Source organism: Phyllobates terribilis, unplaced genomic scaffold, assembly GCF_046119375.1.
Source record: "Phyllobates terribilis strain yellow unplaced genomic scaffold, ASM4611937v1 Scaffold_6__1_contigs__length_29720123, whole genome shotgun sequence".
Taxonomy (NCBI): Eukaryota; Metazoa; Chordata; class Amphibia; order Anura; family Dendrobatidae; genus Phyllobates; species Phyllobates terribilis.
Window position 1 is genome coordinate 27,888,877 of NW_027362766.1, and position 19,848 is coordinate 27,908,724.

The following is a 19,848-nucleotide window of genomic DNA, read 5'->3' on the forward strand; positions in this document are numbered from 1 at the left end:
TTTCCGTTGTTCTCTCCTTGTATTCTTACCCAAACAGTTTCCACAGAACTCCCAGTCTCTGAAGCTTCAAATCTCTGTGCAGATATACGCTTTTCTAACATACAATGCGACACCTCCTCCTCGTTTATCAAGTCTGTTTCTTGCAAATAAGTTGTATCCTTTTAGCCTCGTATTCCAATCATGTGTATCGTCCCACCAAGTTTCAGTGATTCCAATGACATCATATTCCTTTTCCTGCATTAGTAGTTCCAATTCTCCTTGTTTGTTGCCCATGCTTTGTGCATTTGTATAAAAACATTTTAGTTTGTGATTGGTTTCTCTTCCTCCCATAGTTTTATTATTTAAATTGTTTTGTCTTTGTTCTTCTTTTCCACTTCCAGTAGCAGAGATCTCAATAGTATTTGTCAGCTGTATGGCTTTTTCTGGCCTTTTGCTTCCCTTCCCACATTGTTCTAGTTTAAAGCTCTTCTGATGAGTGTAGCAAGGCGACTTCCAAATACATGTTTTCCAGTCTTCGTAAGGTGCACCCCATCTCTAGCAAGTAGTCCATCGTATAGGTAATTCATTCCGTGATCCAGAAATCCAAATCCTTGTTGATGGCACCATCGATGTAGCCAGTTGTTCACCTGTAGAATCTTATTCCACCTCATTGTTCCATGGGCCATCCACTGGCAGGATAGATGAGAAGACCACCTGCGCTCCCAATTCTTTCACTTTTTTGCCTTAGTCTTCAAAGTCTCTGCAGATGGTTTCCAGGTCCTTTCTTGCGGTGTCATTTGTCCCCACATGTATTAGCAGGAATGGGTAGTGATCTGTAGGTCTGAAGAGTCTTGATATCCTGTCAGACACATCTTTAATTTTTGCTCCTGGTAGACAGCACATTTCTCTTGAGGTTATGTCTGGTCTGCAGATAGCAGCCTCTGTTCCTCTTAACAGGGAATCCCCCATGACCACCACTCTGATGCCTGCAGTGAAGCATGGCTGTAGCAGGAGATGCTCTAAGGCTGATTTACTTCCTCTGAATCTTTAAATGTAAGGCATGTGGCACACAATATGGATTCAATGAAGTATCAGAAAATCACAGGAGAAAAAATGTCTTCTATGTTGAAGCTGCAACTTCTTTCTCATTGGACCTTTCAAAAGATCAGTGATCCCAAGCATACCTCAAAATTCACCGAAGGCCTGGAAGTTTCTGGAGTGGCTATCACAGTTGCTTGACTTGAACCCAATAAAAAAACTATTTGTGGCATTTGAGGAAGTCAGTTGCAGCACGCAAACCCAAGAATATTAGTGAACTTAAAGCCTATGAAGAATGTGCTAAGATTTCTCAGGAATGTGGCCAATATACACTGCTCAAAAAAATAAAAGGAACACTCAAATAACACATCCTAGATCTGAATGAATGAAATATTCTCATTGAATACTTTTGTTCTGTAGAAAGCTGAATGTGCTGACAACAAAATCACACAAAAATCATCAATGGAAAACAAATTTATTAACCAATGGAGGCCTGGATTTGGAGTCACCCCCATAATTAAAGTGGAAAAACACACTACAGGCTGATCCAACTTTGATGTAATGTCCTTAAAACAAGTCAAAATGAGGTTCAGTATTGTGTGTGGCCTCCACGTGCCTGTATGACCTCCCTACAACGCCTGTGCATGCTCCTGATGAGGCTCAGTATTGTGTATGGCCTCCACGTGCCTGTATGACCTCCCTACAACGCCTGGGCATGCTCCTGATGAGGCTGAGTATTGTGTGTGGCCTCCACGTGCCTGTATGACCTCCCTACAATGCCTGGACATGCTCCTGATGAGGCTGAGTATTGTGTGTGGCCTCCACGTGCCTGTATGACCTCCCTACAACGCCTGGGCATGCTCCTGATGAGGCTGAGTATTGTGTGTGGCCTCCACGTGCCTGTATGACTTCCCTACAACGCCTGGGCATGCTCCTGATGAGGCTCAGTATTGTGTGTGGCCTCCACGTGCCTGTATGACCTCCCTACAACGCCTGGGCATGCTCCTGATGAGGCTGAGTATTGTGTGTGGCCTCCACGTGCCTGTATGACCTCCCTACAACGCCTGGACATGCTCCTGATGAGGCTGAGTATTGTGTGTGGCCTCCACGTGCCTGTATGACCTCCCTACAATGCCTGGGCATGCTCCTGATGAGGCTGAGTATTGTGTGTGGCCTCCACGTGCCTGTATGACCTCCCTACAACGCCTGGGCATGCTCCTGATGAGGCTCAGTATTGTGTGTGGCCTCCACGTGCCTGTATGACCTCCCTACAACGCCTGGACATGCTCCTGATGAGGCTGAGCATTGTGTGTGGCCTCCACGTGCCTGTATGACCTCCCTACAACGCCTGGGCATGCTCCTGATGAGGCTGAGTATTGTGTGTGGCCTCCACGTGCCTGTATGACCTCCCTACAACGCCTGGACATGCTCCTGATGAGGCTGAGCATTGTGTGTGGCCTCCACGTGCCTGTATGACCTCCCTACAACGCCTGGGCATGCTCCTGATGAGGCTGAGTATTGTGTGTGGCCTCCACGTGCCTGTATGACCTCCCTACAATGCCTGGGCATGCTACTGATGGGGGTGCGGATGGTCTCCTGTGGGATCTCCTCCCAGACCTGGACTAAAGCATTCGCCAACTCCTGGACAGTCTGTTGTGCAACGTGGCGTTGGTGGATGGAGCGAGACATGATGTCCCAGATGTGCTCAATCGGATTCAGGTCTGGGGAACGGGCGGCCAGTCCATAGCTTCAATGCCTTCATCTTGCAGGAACTGCTGACACACTCCAGCCATATGAGGTCTGGCATTGTCCTGCATTAGGAGGAACCCAGGGCCAGCCGCACCAGCATATGGTCTCACATATGGTCTCCACGGCGTCTCCAGACTCTGTCACGTCTGTCACATGTGCTCAGTGTGAACCTGCTTTCATCTGTGAAGAGCACAGGGCGCCAGTGGCGATTTTGCCAATCCTGTTGTTCTGTGGCATTTCTTTGGAGGGCTGCACAGCCCTCCATTTGCTCGCCAGAGGTAGCCTGACTGCCATTAGGTACCGACATGAGATCCTCAGACCCCTTGTGAGACCATATGCTGGTGCGGTTGGTCTCACAAGGGGTCCTGGAGCGATCGCATGCCGCTGGCAGCTCACAAACCACTGGAGGGTTGGATTCCAGCGGTCCTGTGACCAAGCATCAGCAAGGTCCTGGAGAGACAAGGGGTGAAGGCAAGGTCCTAGAAAATCTCCAAGCAATAGGCAGCTCCTCAAAGAGGGAAGTAGGCAACAAGGAAAAAGAAAAGGCGGTTTGGAAGGAGATCCAAATAACTAGGATGAGGCAAATAAGTGGGATTAATTTTTTTTAAATTTATTAATCACAACGCGTTTCTGCGGAAAAAAACGCCTTCAGGTGATTTTTTGAGTAGTGTATATGCAGCAGGTCGTAACAGCCAAAGGTGCTCTCTGAAATTCTAAACAAGCTTCTCTTGGAACAATAATTCTGAGACTGCATTAATCAGTAAAAGTGAAATCTTGTGTCAACTTTGGAGAAGCCACTTATTACCTTATTTTTCGGACTATAAGACGCACTTTTTTCCTCCTAAATTTTGGCGGAAAATGGGGGGTGTGTCTTATAGTCCAAATTCTTTGCTAAAGAAAATGAACATTCAGTGCTCCCCACGCCCTATGGGCGTGGGGAGCACTGAATATTCGTGCTCCTTAATAACAGCACATAGTGTAGCTGCGCTGCGGCTCCTGCTGCTGCCGGAATCACCTGTGCCCGCTGTTAAAGGGCATGAATATTCAACCTCTTTCCACGCCCATGGGTGTGGGGAGGGGGTGAATATTCATGCTCTTTAATAAGCGGGCACACGCGATAGCCCAGCAGCAGCAGGAACCGCAGCAGGAGCCGCAGCGCGGCTACGCTGTGTGCCGGCTATGAAGGAGAGTGAAGTCACTGCTCCCAACGCACACAGTCCCGGCTTGGGGAGCAGTGACTTTCGGCAGTTGATCTCTCCTTGTGAGCCGCGCATGGCAGTGACGTCATGCGCGGCTCACATGGAGAAATCAGTGTGGGCAGACAGGACGCAGCGCTGGAGGAGAAAGAAGAAAGGTGAGTAGGAGTGTTTATTTTTTTTATGTGCAACATGATGGGGATTAGGGGGACCTTGCATACTAGGATAAGGATGAGGGGGCCATACATACCAGGGTAAGGATGAGGGGTGCCATGCATACCAGGATAGGGATTAGGGGTGTCATGCATACCAGGCTAGGGATTAGGGATGCCATGCATACCAGGATAGGGATTACGGGTGCCGTGCATACCAGGATAGGGATAAGAGGTGTCATGCATACCAGGATAGGGATGAGGGTCCATGCATACCAGGACAGGGATGAGGGGTGCCATGCATACCAGGACAGGGATGAGGGGTGCCATGCATACCAGGACAGGGATGAGGGGTGCCATGCATACCAGGACAGGGATGAGGGGTGCCATTCATACCAGGACAGGGATGAGGGAGCCATGCATACCAGGGTAAGGATGAGGGGGGCCATGCATACCAGGATAAGGATGAGGGGTGCCATGCATACCAGGATAAGGATGAGGGTTCCATGCATACCAGGATGGAGGGGTTCCATTCATACCAGGACAGGGATGAGGGAGCCATGCATACCAGGGTAAGGATGAGGGGGGCCATGCATACCAGGATAAGGATGAGGGTTCCATGCATACCAAGATGGAGGGGTTCCATTCATACCAGGATGGGGATGGGGACCATGTATATAAGGAAGGGGGGCATATATACCAGGATGGGGGATATTGTCAGAACTGGGCGACATTACCCCTATACCAGTGTCAGCAGAAGACCCCCCCCTTAAAAGTGCATCATGAACACATTTTTGGCTTAAATTTTTTTTTCCCTCCTCTAAAACCTGTGTGTGTCTTATGGTCCGAAAAATACGGTAAATAGTTTTAGTTTATTGCCAACAGTGGAAAATTTGTACATTTTGAAGAACTGAATTTGCAATGGGGTGTGAATAATTTTGAGTGCTGTTGTAATTATGTAATCCTGTTTCAAATTGAAAACTTCGCACAAAAAAACAATTTAGGACAGTAGTTTTTGAGGGGCTTAAAGGGATTCTGCCAGGTTTATGCTGCTTGATATGAGGGCAATAGGAACCTTGATTCCACCTGTGAGTCGATCTTGATAAAATCGCTGTTTTAGGTGCTGCAGCTCTGCTAGTCTTCTCAATGATGAGTTAGTACTGTGTAGTCTGCATACATTTGCTTGTAACTGTACTAATGCATTTCTAAGTTGCCTGCACTTTACACCATTTTCACATTATGTAAGTAAATGTTTGTTTTCTCTATACACATTCATTGATTCATTCCCTAACTGTTGTCTGAAATATACTATGACCTTGGCAATCTCCATTTTTATCAAATGTATGTCTTGACTTTTTTTTACTTTTTGGTTGGTCGGGTTCTCACAGTGTATACCTTTTGTAGATGCCTCCAACAATCGAACAGATGAGCTGAATGCATCGTTGTTTACCCCTGATGGATTGACAGTAGAAGGTATACATTTGATGGATGACTTGGAAGAAGATCTTCACATTTCATCAAAAGAGGACAGTGTGACCACTAAGCACCGGTACAATTTTCGAGACCGAGATAGAGTTGAATACTCAGAATTTTTTGATGATGAAATAAGAGAACTTAAGAGGAAGAAAGGTTTACGAGTCAAGTTCAGCAGTGATGAGATCGAGCCAAGGATTTGCGGACTTTACACTTGTAGTGAATGTGGCAAAAAGTATAAGCTGAAGTCAAACCTCATCAAACATCAGAAATTGCATACAGACATGTCGTGCTACATCTGTTTGAAATGTGATAAGTGTTTCACACACCGGTCTCTTCTGAGGAGACATGAAAAAATCCATTCGATGAAGAAACCATTTGCTTGTCCCAACTGTGAAAAATGCTTCACCGATTCTTCAACTTTGCTGAAGCATCAGAGACTCCATACTGGATACAAGCCGTATAAATGTTCTGAATGTGATAAAACCTTCAGCATTAGTACTTACTTAATTCTTCACCAGAGAACCCACACTGGGGAGAAACCGTATATTTGTGATCAATGTGGAAAAAGTTTTTCACAAAGTTCTTCCCTCATCACACATAAAAGAACCCACACAGGCATAAAACCTTATGGTTGTATTGAATGTGGAAAAGGCTTTTCAACTAGTTCCCACCTTATCACTCATCAAAGAACTCATACTGGGGAAAGACCCTATAAATGCAAAGAATGTGCAGCGGCCTTTAAGCACAGCACCCACCTCGTGTTACATATACGGAAACACACCGGGGAGAAGCCATTCAGCTGTGATAAATGCAAAAAGAGATTTTCCCAAAGAACACATATTCTTAAACATCAGCAGAAATGTCGTGTAGATGAATGATGTCCATGTCAGGTCTGAGTACCTGTTCGTCTGTAATTTCTTGCCCCATTTGCTTTTTAGTCAAAATGTATTTATCTCTGAAAATAAATGTTATATACCAAGTCTTCAATTTTCCAATTACTTCTTTATGAACCCTAGTACAGCACAGTGGGTGCCTATTGGGTAGGATTGGACCCTTTTAATTGTAATTGGTTATAATGTTCCACTGTAAAATCAAAGCTTGTCATTGGGATTTTGATATGAATTTGCTGAGGAATAACTCTGAAAAATCTGCATACAAGAAATGGATTTTAAGGCATGTTTGTTAAGGTTGTAAATGCCGCTCATACACATTAGACTTACGTTGGCCGAATGAACCGATCTTGGCGGCTTGGACAACAGTCTAGTGTGTGTAAGAGCCCCCAACAGATGATCGCCAGTAAGGAGTATAACCTCAGTGCCCACCTGACCATTCGTCCTATGATGTACATAGGCAAGTCTTTCATCTTCCTTGCAAGTTTCTACTTGACCATAACATTTTGGAAATACAAAAGCTTTATTATTGGCAAATAGATGTTAAAACTAGAGGTTCGAAAAATCTCCCTACTGTTATATGCTTCCCATTCAACAGCCTACAGTGAAACTGTTATTATTATTTCTTGTATAACAGCATGACACGTTTACCGCACTGCCTGAGCCAAGATAAGCAGTAATTACACTAACTTTTGCAAGCAGAAAATTTACGACTTACAAGAGGGTTACTATCAATGTCCTCTGCTTTTTATCCTTCCCTGCCATATCTGTGTAGAGGGTTGTTAATATTGACGATCTTGATGGAGGAGCTATTCAATCTGTCACATAACAGGACTTTGCTATCATCTTTATTAATAAAGTTATATCACTGTTACATCACTTTGTGAAAGGCCCTGAAAGGGCTGTAGTGAAGTTGCAATGTCTGCTGTAGAACTTGATGAGCATCTGTCTTTATAAAGCCTTATCAAAAATGTACAGTTGCAATCAAAATTATTCCCCCTCACCCCGCCACACGTTGCAAATTAGGTTTATTAGCAAAATTTGCAAACTTCCTGCCATTTACAATAAATCACCCAAACAAGAAAAATAAAAATAGCTCCACACAACTAATGTAGCCAGTGAATTCTCCAAATTCAATAAAAAAATGCTACTTTTACTGGCTATTGCAGTTTCAGAAATATTCACCTCCTTCTTGAGAAGTGTCTTTACTACTTAGTAGAACACCTCTGGCTGCTATGACCTGCTGATAATATGATTTATAGCCAGACACCAACTTATTTCAGTGGTCCTTAAGAATATTAGCCCACTCCTCATGAGGACTGACCTCCAGTTTGCTAATATTATTGGGCTGTCAAGAGAATGATCCAAGAAGTTGAGAAGAGATTAGTGCTTTGCACTAACTAGGAAAAGGATACAAAAAGATAGAAAGGCAATATTGATGTTACTTGAGATAGATTTCAAAGCATCGTTTACACGTTTATACCTATAAGTGGCAGAAAGAGGAAGCTGTCATCGGTTGTCACCACATTCGTGAGACGGCAGGTTGTAAAAAACTCTTCAGTGAGTGCAAGAGACTTGCAGCAAGATTTGGTGGTAGCAGGCACTGAGGCTTCAGTTTGCACAGTAGTTGCAAACTAATCTCTGAAATTCTCCATTCCTGGTCTTCAAGACATACACATCTGCTGTCCCAAAAGAATAATAAAGAAGTTGTCAGCTCATTTTACTTAAAGCCATATAAGTAAACCACATACGTTTTGGATTCTGATCTGTGGAGCAATGAAACAAAACTGGAATATTTAGGCTGTTGAATCAGGAGTTTGGGGTGGAAGGAGTAAAGCATACACTGAGAAGAACACTCTGCCTACTGTGAAGGATGGTATTGGCTCGATGATGCTTTCAGAGAAGCATAGAGTTGACTCGATAGTGCCCACACTGAGGCTTGGTGGCTAAAGTTATGCCTACATTGAAGCATAGTGGTGGCTCTGATGCCTACAGTGAAGCATGGTGATAGCAGGAGATGCTCTAAGGCTGATTTACTTCTTCTGAATCTGGAAATGTAATGCATGCGACCCACAATATGGATTTAATCAAGTATCAGGAAATCATAGGAGAAGCTTCTGTTTCATTGGACCTTTTAAAAAATCAGTGATCCCAAGCATACCTCAAAATTCACCAAAGCTTTGGTTTCAGATGAAGGCCTGGAAGTTTCTGGAGTGGCTATCACAGTTGCTTGACTTGAACCCAATAAAAAACTTTTGGTGGCATTTGAAGAAGTCAGTTGCAGCACGCAAACCCAAGAATATTAGTGAACTTAAAGCCTATGAAGAATGTGCTAAGATTTCTCAGTAATGTTGCCATATTGTATGCAGCAGATCGTAACAGCCAAAGGTGCTCTCCGAAATACTAAACAAGCTTCTCTTGGAAGAATAATTCTGAGACTGCATTAATCGGTGTGAGGACCTGGCCACTTACTAAATACTTTTCCAGCACTGAGCACCCATTTTCGTTAATCTTAATTTTGTGTTTTGTTAGAAATTTGCTTGCTGTGTTTTGTTAGTGATTTGTTTGCTCATCAGTTCAACCTCAGGTATCTATTCCATTCAGTGACCATATCTCCGAGACCTTGGACCATTGTTCTCTCCGTCACCACAGGTAGTCTCACATGCAAACCCAGGGGATGGGTTCCACCTGAGAAAATATCTCCACTAATGCACAATTAGCTGGGGGAGGGAGGGCTGAGCTCTTCTGCCGATTCAGGGGGCTGATCCCCGTGCAGGAGAAAGAGAAGATTCATTGCTAGTCGGACTGAGAGCTGGGTTGTATCACGGGCTGCGGTCGTGATATCCATCAACCAATGGAGCATATGCTGTGACTGCCAATATACCGGCGGGAGAGCTGTGGGCCAACCAAAAGTTGGGGGACAGTGGGTATCACCTGGTACAGGACAGTGGAACTACTGATCCCAGGTCAGAAACTCGAGGACTAAGAGAATTGCCTGTTGGACATTTACCTGGAATTGCTGTTCACCGTGGTCGGGAGGAATAAAACTATTTGCATCGATAACCTGCCTAGGTGATTATTAAAATCCACAACCACACATCTTTACAAGTGGTGGCAGTGGTGGGATCACCTATCTCTGGACAGCATACCAGGGAAAGTTACTGAGTGGCGACTTGGCAGAAGAGATGGCAGACTCCATCTACAAGAGGCTCAGGAAGGAGGAGTTGAGAACACTTTGCTCTGGGAGAGAGCTAGAGTGGTTGCCAGAGAATAACTGTGCGACCCTAATACAATGCTTGGACGATTGTGACCGTGAACTGCCACAGGAGGAGGTCAGTTCAGACGTGGAGGAGGGCATCTCCATGGAGGGACCACAGCCCAGGGCTGTCATCCAGATGGCAGAGGATCAACCAACTGAGTTGAGGCGGCTGCTGGACTCGCTAGGAGAGCAGGCCACGGAGATGGAGCGGGCGGCAGTGCTAAGCTAATATCTGGGTGTGCATGTAGCGATACCCCCACCCACCCCAGTGCAGAGGATAATGGATTACAGGATAGAGGGGCCTACATCTTTAAGGTACCGAGATATACCACAGTTTAATGAGGACACCTCAGATATTGATGAACATCTCCGGTTATTTGAGAACCTCTGCCTGCTGCATGAGGTGTCAGTCAGTAACTTGCCCAGATTTTTGAGCGTTGGCCTGACCGGAAAAGCAAGAGAAGCTTTTAATAACTTGTCTTCGGTGGAACAGAGATGTTACTCTACCATTCGCAGTGCATTGCTAGAAAGGTATGCCGTCACGCCGGAATCCTACCGGAGGAAGTTTCGGGAGACTGACAAGCCCACTGCACACACACATTGGGAGTTTGCCAACACGCTATGTACAGCATGCACTCGGTGGATAAAAGGACTGGGGGCTCATGAAGCAGATCATGTAGTGGACATACTCATGCTGGAACAATTTATGTTAAAGCTCCCAGGTAATTTAAAAGAATGGGTGGCAGATAGAAAACCACTCAGCCTGGATGAGGCTGCCAGATTGGCTGATGATTGGTCTGCCAATCGACCCGGGCAATGTGGAAGTACAGCCCCAGTGAGTCGGGAACCAGGGCTTACACGGAGGCCAGTGAGACCCATGGACCACCGAGAGGAGGCACTGCAGGGATTTTGTACTTCACAAAGAGGGGAAGGTTTCCCAAGCCCCCAAGTACGGCCCACGTCAGGGTGACGAGGGTTAATTTGCCATAACTGTGGACACATGGGACGCTTTGCCAGGGAATGCCGGGAACGTTCTAGCTCACATCATACACGTCCCCAACTAGTGAACACTGTACAGCAATGTGGCTGGAATACTGAGGGAGAGAGGATTCCACTACCCCGACCAGAAGAGGAAGACGCATATGTGGTACAAGGACAAGTGTCTTGGACTAGATGGGACACCTCAGCGTCCTTGAACCAGCATCTGCAGCCAGTCTGGGTAGAGGGCGTGGAGGCTGTGGGGCTCCGTGACTCCGGAGCCTCAGTCACATTGATCAAAGACTACCTAATACCAGACCAATGTATTGTTCCTGCCAGCCGGATGTTAGTCCATGTAGCTGGGGGAGAATCTCTGAACATTCGAAGGGCCCGACTACATTTAGACTGGGGTCACAGTCATGGAATAGTGGATGTAGGAGTAGTTCGGCACCTACCAGTACATGTGTTTCTGGGAAACAACCTAGGAGCAGGTTTGGTTTGCCACTGGGCCAATGTAACCCGAAGTCAAGGACCAGTTCACACTGCATCAGCCGAGAGGGAACAGATCGACATGCTGACAACCCCCTCGCCAGTGGTGAGTAATGCACAAAATACAATGCCTGCTAGCATGATAGAATGTAACCTGGGGGAGGTAAATGACATCGGGGAGGAGTTACAGGGAGATCCATCCCTAGCGGGATTGAGGAGTGCAGCGGCTGCCGAAGGGTCTGAAGAAGAGGGGGTCTGCATTATATGGGAAAGAGGGTTGATGTATTGGGTGACACGAGACACAGCGGGGCGGGATAACAAGCAGTTGGTGGTGCCGGAGAAATAGAAAAGTGAGATTCTGTCCTTAGCCCACAAGGTCCATTAGGGGGACACTTGGGAGTGAGGAAGACCCAGCGCAGGGTTATGAGCAGGTTCTTCTGGCCCGGGGTGACTCTTGAAGTAAAAAAATTGTAAGCTCCTGTGAGACTTGTCAACGAGTGGGAGGCCCTCTCGCACAGAGCTCCTTTACAACCCATGCCGTTAATAGCAGAACCTTTTCAACGGGTAGGGATGGATTTGATAGGTCCCTTGCCTCGACCCAGTTGCTCAGGGAAGAGATATATATTAACGATTGTAGATTATGCCACCCGATACCCTGAGGCGGTAGCTCTCAGAGGAATAGATGCAAAAAGGGTGGCCCACGCATTATTTGAAATATTTAGCAGGGCGGGTTTCCCGAAGGAGGTTGTTTCGGATCAGGGAACCCAATTCACGGGTGAGGTATTGCGTACCCTGTGGAGTCAGTCCGGGGTCCGACCAGTGTTCACCTCTGCATACCACCCACAAACAAATGGACTCTGTGAGCGGTTCAATGGGACCCTGAAACGATTGATCTGCGCATACTTAGAGGCAGAGGGGGGGGGGGGGACTGGGAAGAAGCTCTGGCCCAGCTTCTGTTTGCCTACAGAGAGGTGCCACAGGCTTCTACAGGTTTTTCCCCAATCAAACTCTTATATGGCAGGCAGACTCGGGGCCCGCTAGACTTGGTGCGAGAACACTGGGAAGACCGATCTGATTCTGGGGGGGTGTCAGTGCTCCGCTATGTGAGGCAGGATACAACACCTTAGGCTGCTTGCACGGGTACATCTAGGGGGGGTACAAGGGCAACAGAAAACTTACTATGATAGGGGCACCCAGCCCCGAGAATTCACAGTAGGCCAGCAAGTGCTGGTACTATCTCCTGTCCGGCATGACAAGTTGCAGCCCAACTGGAAGGGTCCTTATACCATAGTCGACAAAAAGGGTGCAGTCACCTATCGGGTAGCATTCGACACACACTACACCCAAACCAAGGTTATTCATGTTAACCGATTAAAAGCATACCAGGCGAGAGATACATGTGCAGTAGCTATATGCTGTCCCCCTCCTGATGCCTCAGAATCCGATCCCCTGCTGGACTTATTACAGCACACCAAAGAAAAGGGAGGGGTGGAGCAAGTCACCTTAGGGGACCATCTCTTCCCTTCCCAATCCAGCCAACTACGGGAGTTATTAGACCAGTATTGTGAGCTGTTCTCTAACCAGCCTGGCCGGACCACTCTGACTGAGCATCGAGTGGACACTGGGACAGCAAGGCCGATTCGACAGCCGCTGTACCGAGTGGCACCCGAGGTTCAGCAGATGATTCGGAGGGAAGTGGAAGAAATGTTAGAGTTCGGAGTGGTGGTTCCCTCGTGCAGTCCCTGGGCGGCCAGCGCAGTCCTTGTACCGAAAAAGGACCAGAGCACAAGGTTCTGCGTAGACTACAGGAGGCTGAACGAGATAACCATCACTGATGCCTACCCCATGCCCCGAATAGATGATCTGTTAGACCAAATGGGGGGAGCGACATTTGTGTCCACCTTAGATCTCAGTAAAGGATACTGGCAGATCCCTTTGTCACCAGACGCCCAGGAGCATTCAGCTTTCCTCACTCCCTTTGGTCTGTTCCAATTTACGTTCATGCCAATTGGGATGAAGAATGCACCAGCTACCTTTCAACGAATGGTGGATGTCATGCTTGCAGGCTGTCAGGAGTTCTCCCAGACTTATCTGGATGATATTGCCATATTCAGTAAGACATGGGAGGAGCACCTGCAGCATGTGAGGGAGATACGCCAGCGCATTCAGCAGGCTGGGTTAACCATCCGGGCAGACAAGTGCCAAATGGGGATGGCTGAGGTCCAGTACCTAGGACATCGAGTAGGGAGTGGTATGATAAAGCCTGACCCAACCAAAGTGGAAGCAATAACTCAGTCGCCCCGACCACGCAACCAAAAGCAAGTGCAAGCCTTCTTGGGTACCACCGGGAATTACCGAAAATTCATTGCGGGGTACAGTACTATAGCAAAGCCTCTGACTGACCTGACGACAAAGAAATTCCGAAGACAGATAGAATGGACTGAACCATGTGAGCAGCCTTTTGTGCCGCTTAAACAAGCCCTGGCGGGGGCCCCTGTGCTGGCTGCAGCCGATTACACCAAGAGGTTCCTGGTGCAGACTGATGCCTCGGACAGTGGGTTGGGCGCTGTCCTTAGTCAGGTGGATGGCACAGGGCAGGAACACCCAGTGGTATACCTTTCAAGGAAACTGTTAGACCGAGAGAAAGCATATGCCACCATAGAAAAGGAATGCTTGGCTATTGTCTGGGCACTGAAAAAACTATTACCCTATGTGTATGGGAGGGAATTCACCATAGTAACGGATCACAATCCACTAACCTGGCTGCACCGGGTGGCGGGGGAGAATGGGCGATTATTACGATGGAGCCTGGCATTGCAACCGTTTAACTTTACCATTTCGCACAAAAACGGGAGAGACCATGGCAATGCTAATGGCCTATCGAGACAAACTGAGGAAGCCCTGAACCCCGGTAATTGCCGCCAGAGGAAGGTGGATAGTCAATCCCAGGAAATGGAGACTAGCGCTGGCCGTGCTGGAAAAGTGGGGGAGGAGTGTGAGGACCTGGCCACTTACTAAATACTTTTCCAGCACTGAGCACCCATTTTCGTCAATCTTAATTTTGTGTTTTGTTAGAAATTTGCTTGCTGTGTTTTGTTAGTGATTTGTTTGCTCATCAGTTCAACCTCAGGTATCTATTCCATTCACTGACCATATCTCCGAGACCTTGGGCCATTGTTCTCTCCGTCACCACAGGTAGTCTCACATATAAACCCAGGGGATGGGTTCCACCTGAGAAAATGTCTCCACTAAGGCACAGTTAGCTGGGGGAGGGAGGGGTGAGCTCTACTGCTGATTCAGGGGGCTGAACCCTGTGTAGGAAAAAGAGAAGATTCATTGCTAGTCGGGCTGCGGTCGTGATATCCATCATCCGAAGGAGCATATGCTGTAACTGCCAATATACCGGCGGGAGATACAAAAAGCTGTGGGCCAACCAAAAGTTGGGGGACAGTGGGTATCACCTGGTACGGGGCAGTGGAACTACTGATCCCAGGTTGGAAACTCGAGGACTAAGAGAATTGCCTGATTGCCTGTTGGAGGAATTGCTGTTCACCGTGGTCGGAAGGAATAAAACTATTTGCATCGATAACCTGCCTAGGTGATTATTAAAATCCACAACCGCACATCTTTACAATCAGTAAAAGTGAAATTTTGTATTGAATTTGGAGAAGTCACTTTATTAAATAGGTTTTGTTAAACCGTTTAATTTGTTCTCATTTGATTAGTTTATTGTAAACAGTGGAAAATTTGTAAATTTTGAAGAACTGAATTTGCAATGGGGTGTGAATAATTTTGAGTGCTGTTGTAATTATGTAATCCTGTTTCAAACTGAAGACTTCACACAGAATAACAATTTAGGACAGTCGTTTTTGAGGGGCTTAAATGGATTCTGCCAGGTTTATGCTGCGTGATCTGAGGGCAATAGGGACCTTGATTCCACCTATCTGTGTGCTTTGATAAAATCGCTGTTTTAGGTGCTGCAGCTCTGCTAGTGTTCTCAATGATGAGGTAGTACTCTGTAGTCTGCATACATTTGCTTGTAACTAATGCATTTCTAAGTTGTCTGCAATTTACACCATTTTCACTTAATGTAAATAAATGTTTCAGTTTTCTCAACACATTTAATCGGTTCATTGATTCATTCCCTAATTGTTTGAAATATACTAGGATCTTGAAAATCTCCATTTTCATCAAATGTATGTCTTGACTTTTTTACTTTTTGGTTGGTCGGGTTCTCACAGTGTATACCTTTTGTAGATGCCTCCAACAATCGAACAGATGAGCTGAATGCATCGTTGTTTACCCCTGATGGATTGACAGTAGAAGGTATACATTTGATGGATGACTTGGAAGAAGATCTTCACATTTCATCAAAAGAGGACAGTGTGACCACCAAGCGCCGGTACAATTTTCGAGACCGAGATAGAGTTGAATACTCAGAATTTTTTGATGATGAAATAAGAGAACTTAAGAGGAAGAAAGGTTTACGAGTCAAGTTCAGCAGTGATGAGATCGAGCCAAGGATTTGCGGACTTTACACTTGTAGTGAATGTGGCAAAAAGTATAAGCTGAAGTTAAACCTGATCAAACATCAGAAATTGCATACTGACGTGTCTTGCTACATCTGTTTGAAATGTGATAAGTGTTTCACACACCGGTCTCTTCTGAGGAGACATGAAAAAATCCATTTGATGAAGAAACCATTTGCTTGTCCCGACTGTGAAAAATGCTTCACCGATTCTTCAACTTTGCTGAAGCATCAGAGACTCCATACTGGATACAAGCCGTATAAATGTTCTGAATGTGATAAAACCTTTAGTATTAGTAATTACCTAATTCTTCACCAGAGAACCCACACTGGGGAGAAACCGTATATTTGTGACAAATGCGGGAAAGGTTTTTCACAATGTTCTTCCCTCATTACACATAAAAGAACCCACACAGGCATAAAACCTTATGGTTGTATTGAATGTGGAAAGGGTTTTTCAACTAGTTCCCACCTTATCACTCATCAAAGAACTCATACTGGGGAAAGACCCTATAAATGCGAAGAATGTGGGGCGGCCTTTAAGCACAGCACCCACCTCGTGTTACATATACGGAAACACACCGGGGAGAAGCCATTCAGCTGTGATAAATGCAAAAAGAAATACGCCCAGAGACCAAATTTTCTTAAACATCAGCAGAAATGTCGTGTAGATAAATGATGTCCATTTCAAGTATGAGTACCTGTTACATCTGTAATGTCTTCTGTAATTTTTTGCCCCATTTTCTTTTTAGTCAAAATGTGTTTATCTCTGGAAATAAATGTCTTTAGATATCAATTCTTTAATGTTTTGTTCCATTTATTTTCTATATACCCTACGGCACAGTAGGATTGGACCCTTTTAAATTAAAAATGGTTTCAATGGGCTGTAATGTTCCACTGGTAGCAAATTTGCTGAAAAATACTGATTCGAATTTGCGGAGGAATAGCTCAGGGAAAAATTATTTTGTGGCAAATTTTCTTTGAAATCTTCACGTAAGACATGGATTTTAAGGTAAATTTGTCAAGGGTATAAATGCCACCCCATACACATTTGACTTATGTTGGCCGGAACCAACATTGTCAGCGGGCTCGGCCAACAATCTAATGTGTGTAGAAGCCCCTGACAAATTAATTAAATGTTGGCTTTGGCTACCTATTGGTGATATTGTGTTTTATGCATTCTTACAAGTATTAAGGGCTTTCAGGCCAGTGATCATCTGACCATTCACTCTGTCATGTGGATGGGCAAAACTTTTAGCTTCCTTGCACATTTCAACTTGACCTTGCCATTTTGGCTTTATTATTGGTTAATAGCTATTGAAACTATAGCTTTGAAAGATCTCCTGACTGGTCAAAAGCATCCCATTCAACAAGCAACAGTGAAACTGAATGTCATTTTCTTGTTGGCATCACTTGTATGATAGCATCACAGTCTTACTGAGTAGCCTGAGCCAAGATGAGCAGTATTTACACTGACTGTAGCAAACGTAAAAGAGGGTTGTTGATGTTATTGTAAATGTTGTTTGCTTCTTGATCCATGAGTACCATATCTAAGTAAATGGGTTGGTAATATTGAGAATCTTGATGGGGGAGCTTATTCTCTATCCTCACATGCTATATCTGTGTGAAGGAGTTGGTAATATTGATGATCTTGATAGCTTCTTGCTCATCGCATACTGCATCTATGTGAAGCTGATGCTAATATTGACGATCTTGACTGAGTTGCTATTCAATCCCCCTGACCCATTAACAAGATACTGCAACCATCTTTATTAATAGTTATATCACTGTTAAATGACTATGTGAAAAGCCTTGACAGTGCTGTAGTGGGTGAACCTGCCGTTGAATTTGATGAACATCTGACTTTATTCAACCATGCACAGTTGCAATCAAAATTATTCCTCTATTACATCCTCGCCCCCACACACACACACACACACACACACACACACACACACACACAGACACACGTGCTGCAAGTTTGATTTATTTGCAAAATAAATCACCTAGACAAGAACAATTAAAATAGCTCAACACAAATAATGTAACAAGTACATTTTCCATAACTGCATTAATTAGTAAAACTGAAACTGTGTTGAACTTGGAGTAACCACTTGTTACATAGCTTTTGTTAAACTATTCAAAATTGTCTTTATTTTATTGGTTTATTGTAAACAGCAGACAATTTTTAAATTTTGATAAACCAAATTTGCAAAAGGGTGTGAATAATGTTGATTGCTAATATAATTATGTAATTGAAGTCTGCACACAAAATAACAATGTTGGGTCTTAAGTTTTAAAGTAATATTTGAGAGTTTTAAAAAGGAATATTGTGGCTAGGTTTATGCTGCATGATCTGAGGGCAACGGATTTTGATTCTATCTGTTAATCACTTACTCGGCTTCTTGCTGTTTGTTTTATGTGCTGCAGCTCTGCTAGTCTTCTCAGGGAAGAGCTGCGGCTGTTTATTCTGCATATATTTGCTTATAACTGTACTAATGAATTTCTAAGTTGCCTGCATTTACACCATTTTTCCATGATGCAAGTAAATGTTCCAATTATCTTCACACATTCTTTGATTCATGGGGTGACACTTCATCCCTAATTGTTGTCCGAAATATACTATCATTTGGGGTATTTGCATTTTCATCAAATGTATGTCTTGACTGGTTTACTTTTTGGTTGATCGGGTTCTCACAGTGTATACCTTTTGTAGATGTCTCCAACAATCGAAAGGATGAGCTGAATGTATCGTTGTTTACCCCTGATGGATTGACAGTAGAAGGTATACATTTGCTGGATGACATGGAAGATGATCTTCACATTTCATTAAAAAAAGACGGTGTGACCAAGCGCCGGTACAACTTTCGAAACATTGTTAGGATAGAATACTCAGCATTTTTCGATGATGAAATAAGAGAACTTAAGAGGAAGAAAGGTTTACGAGTCAAATTCAGCAGTGATGAGATCGAGCCAAGGATTTGCGGATTTTACACTTGTAGTGAATGTGGTAAAAAATATAAGCAGAAATCAAACCTGATAAAACATCAGAAATTGCATACTGACGTGTCGTGCTACATCTGTTTGAAATGTGATAAGTGTTTCACACACCGGTGTCTTCTGAGGAAACATGAAAAAATACATGCTGTGAAGAAACCATTTGCTTGTCCCGACTGTGAAAAATGCTTCAGCGATTCTTCAGTTTTGCAGAAACATCAGAGACTCCATACTGGATACAAGCCGTATAAATGTTCTGAATGTGATAAAACCTTTAGTATTAGTAATTACCTAATTCTTCACCAGAGAACCCACACTGGGGAGAAACCTTATGTTTGTGACAAATGTGGTAAAAGTTTTACACAAAGTTCCCACCTCACTACACATAAAAGAACCCACACAGGCATAAAACCTTATGGTTGTATTGAATGTGGAAAGGGTTTTTCAACTAGTTCCCACCTTATCACCCATCAAAGGACCCATACTGGGGAAAGACCCTATAAATGTGAAGAATGTGGGGCGGCCTTTAAGCACAGCACCCACCTTGTGTTACATATACGGAAACACACCGGGGAGAAGCCATTCAGCTGTGATAAATGCAAAAAGAAATATTCCCAGAGACCAAATTTTGTTAAACATCAGCAGAAATGTCATGTAGATGAATGATGTCCAAATTAAGTCCAAGTACTGCTTGCAACTCTAATTTATTCTTCCTTTTTGAAGCAAAATCATGTGGCAATGGTTCTTGTAAGTAATTGTCTTAAAACAAAGTTTTATTTGCATACATTTCATATGATCCTCGTTGAAGAATAATTGTAATTGTTAAATGTGCACAAATTGTTACTGTAATAAATATAAGTAAAGTGGTTTTACGGAAGTTTGTTTTTTCTAGTCTCACATTTCTTACTTGTTAGTGTTAATTTTTTACACGTCAAAGAGACATGTCCAAAATTGGTGGCCTGTCCCTTCGAGTTTTAGTTTAGCTTGTCAAAATTTTTTATTATAGGCCTTATTTAACATGTAAGAAGTAAGCAAACAGTAGTGGCACAAAGGTCTATTGCGCCTATCATTTAAGCAAAAGCTTTAAAACACTAAAAATATTAAGAGAAACAAGTTA

The 19,848-nt window shown here is 44.4% G+C and overlaps 2 protein-coding genes across 7 annotated transcripts in view; both read left to right on the top strand.

Annotated features, from left to right (window-relative positions):
• LOC141152761 (uncharacterized) overlaps positions 1-19,589 on the top strand; it is a 486,446-nt gene extending 466,857 nt beyond the window's left edge. For 3 of the 6 annotated variants that reach the window (XM_073637450.1, XM_073637451.1, XM_073637445.1), the window contains one exon: positions 5,519-6,588. In XM_073637450.1, coding sequence (XP_073493551.1) covers positions 5,519-6,468 — 950 coding nt within the window. In that variant the 3' untranslated portion in view covers positions 6,469-6,588. Of the gene's footprint in view, positions 1-5,518; positions 6,589-18,450 lie in introns of those variants that run through there. The other 3 variants (XM_073637449.1, XM_073637448.1, XM_073637446.1) reach the window with 3 other exon arrangements.
• Positions 15,449-16,428, top strand: LOC141152763 (uncharacterized). Its single transcript, XM_073637453.1, has one exon. The coding sequence runs from the start codon at positions 15,544-15,546 to the stop codon at positions 16,411-16,413; it is 870 nt and encodes a 289-aa protein (XP_073493554.1). The 5' UTR covers positions 15,449-15,543; the 3' UTR covers positions 16,414-16,428.
• Positions 19,590-19,848: the final 259 nt, after the last annotated feature.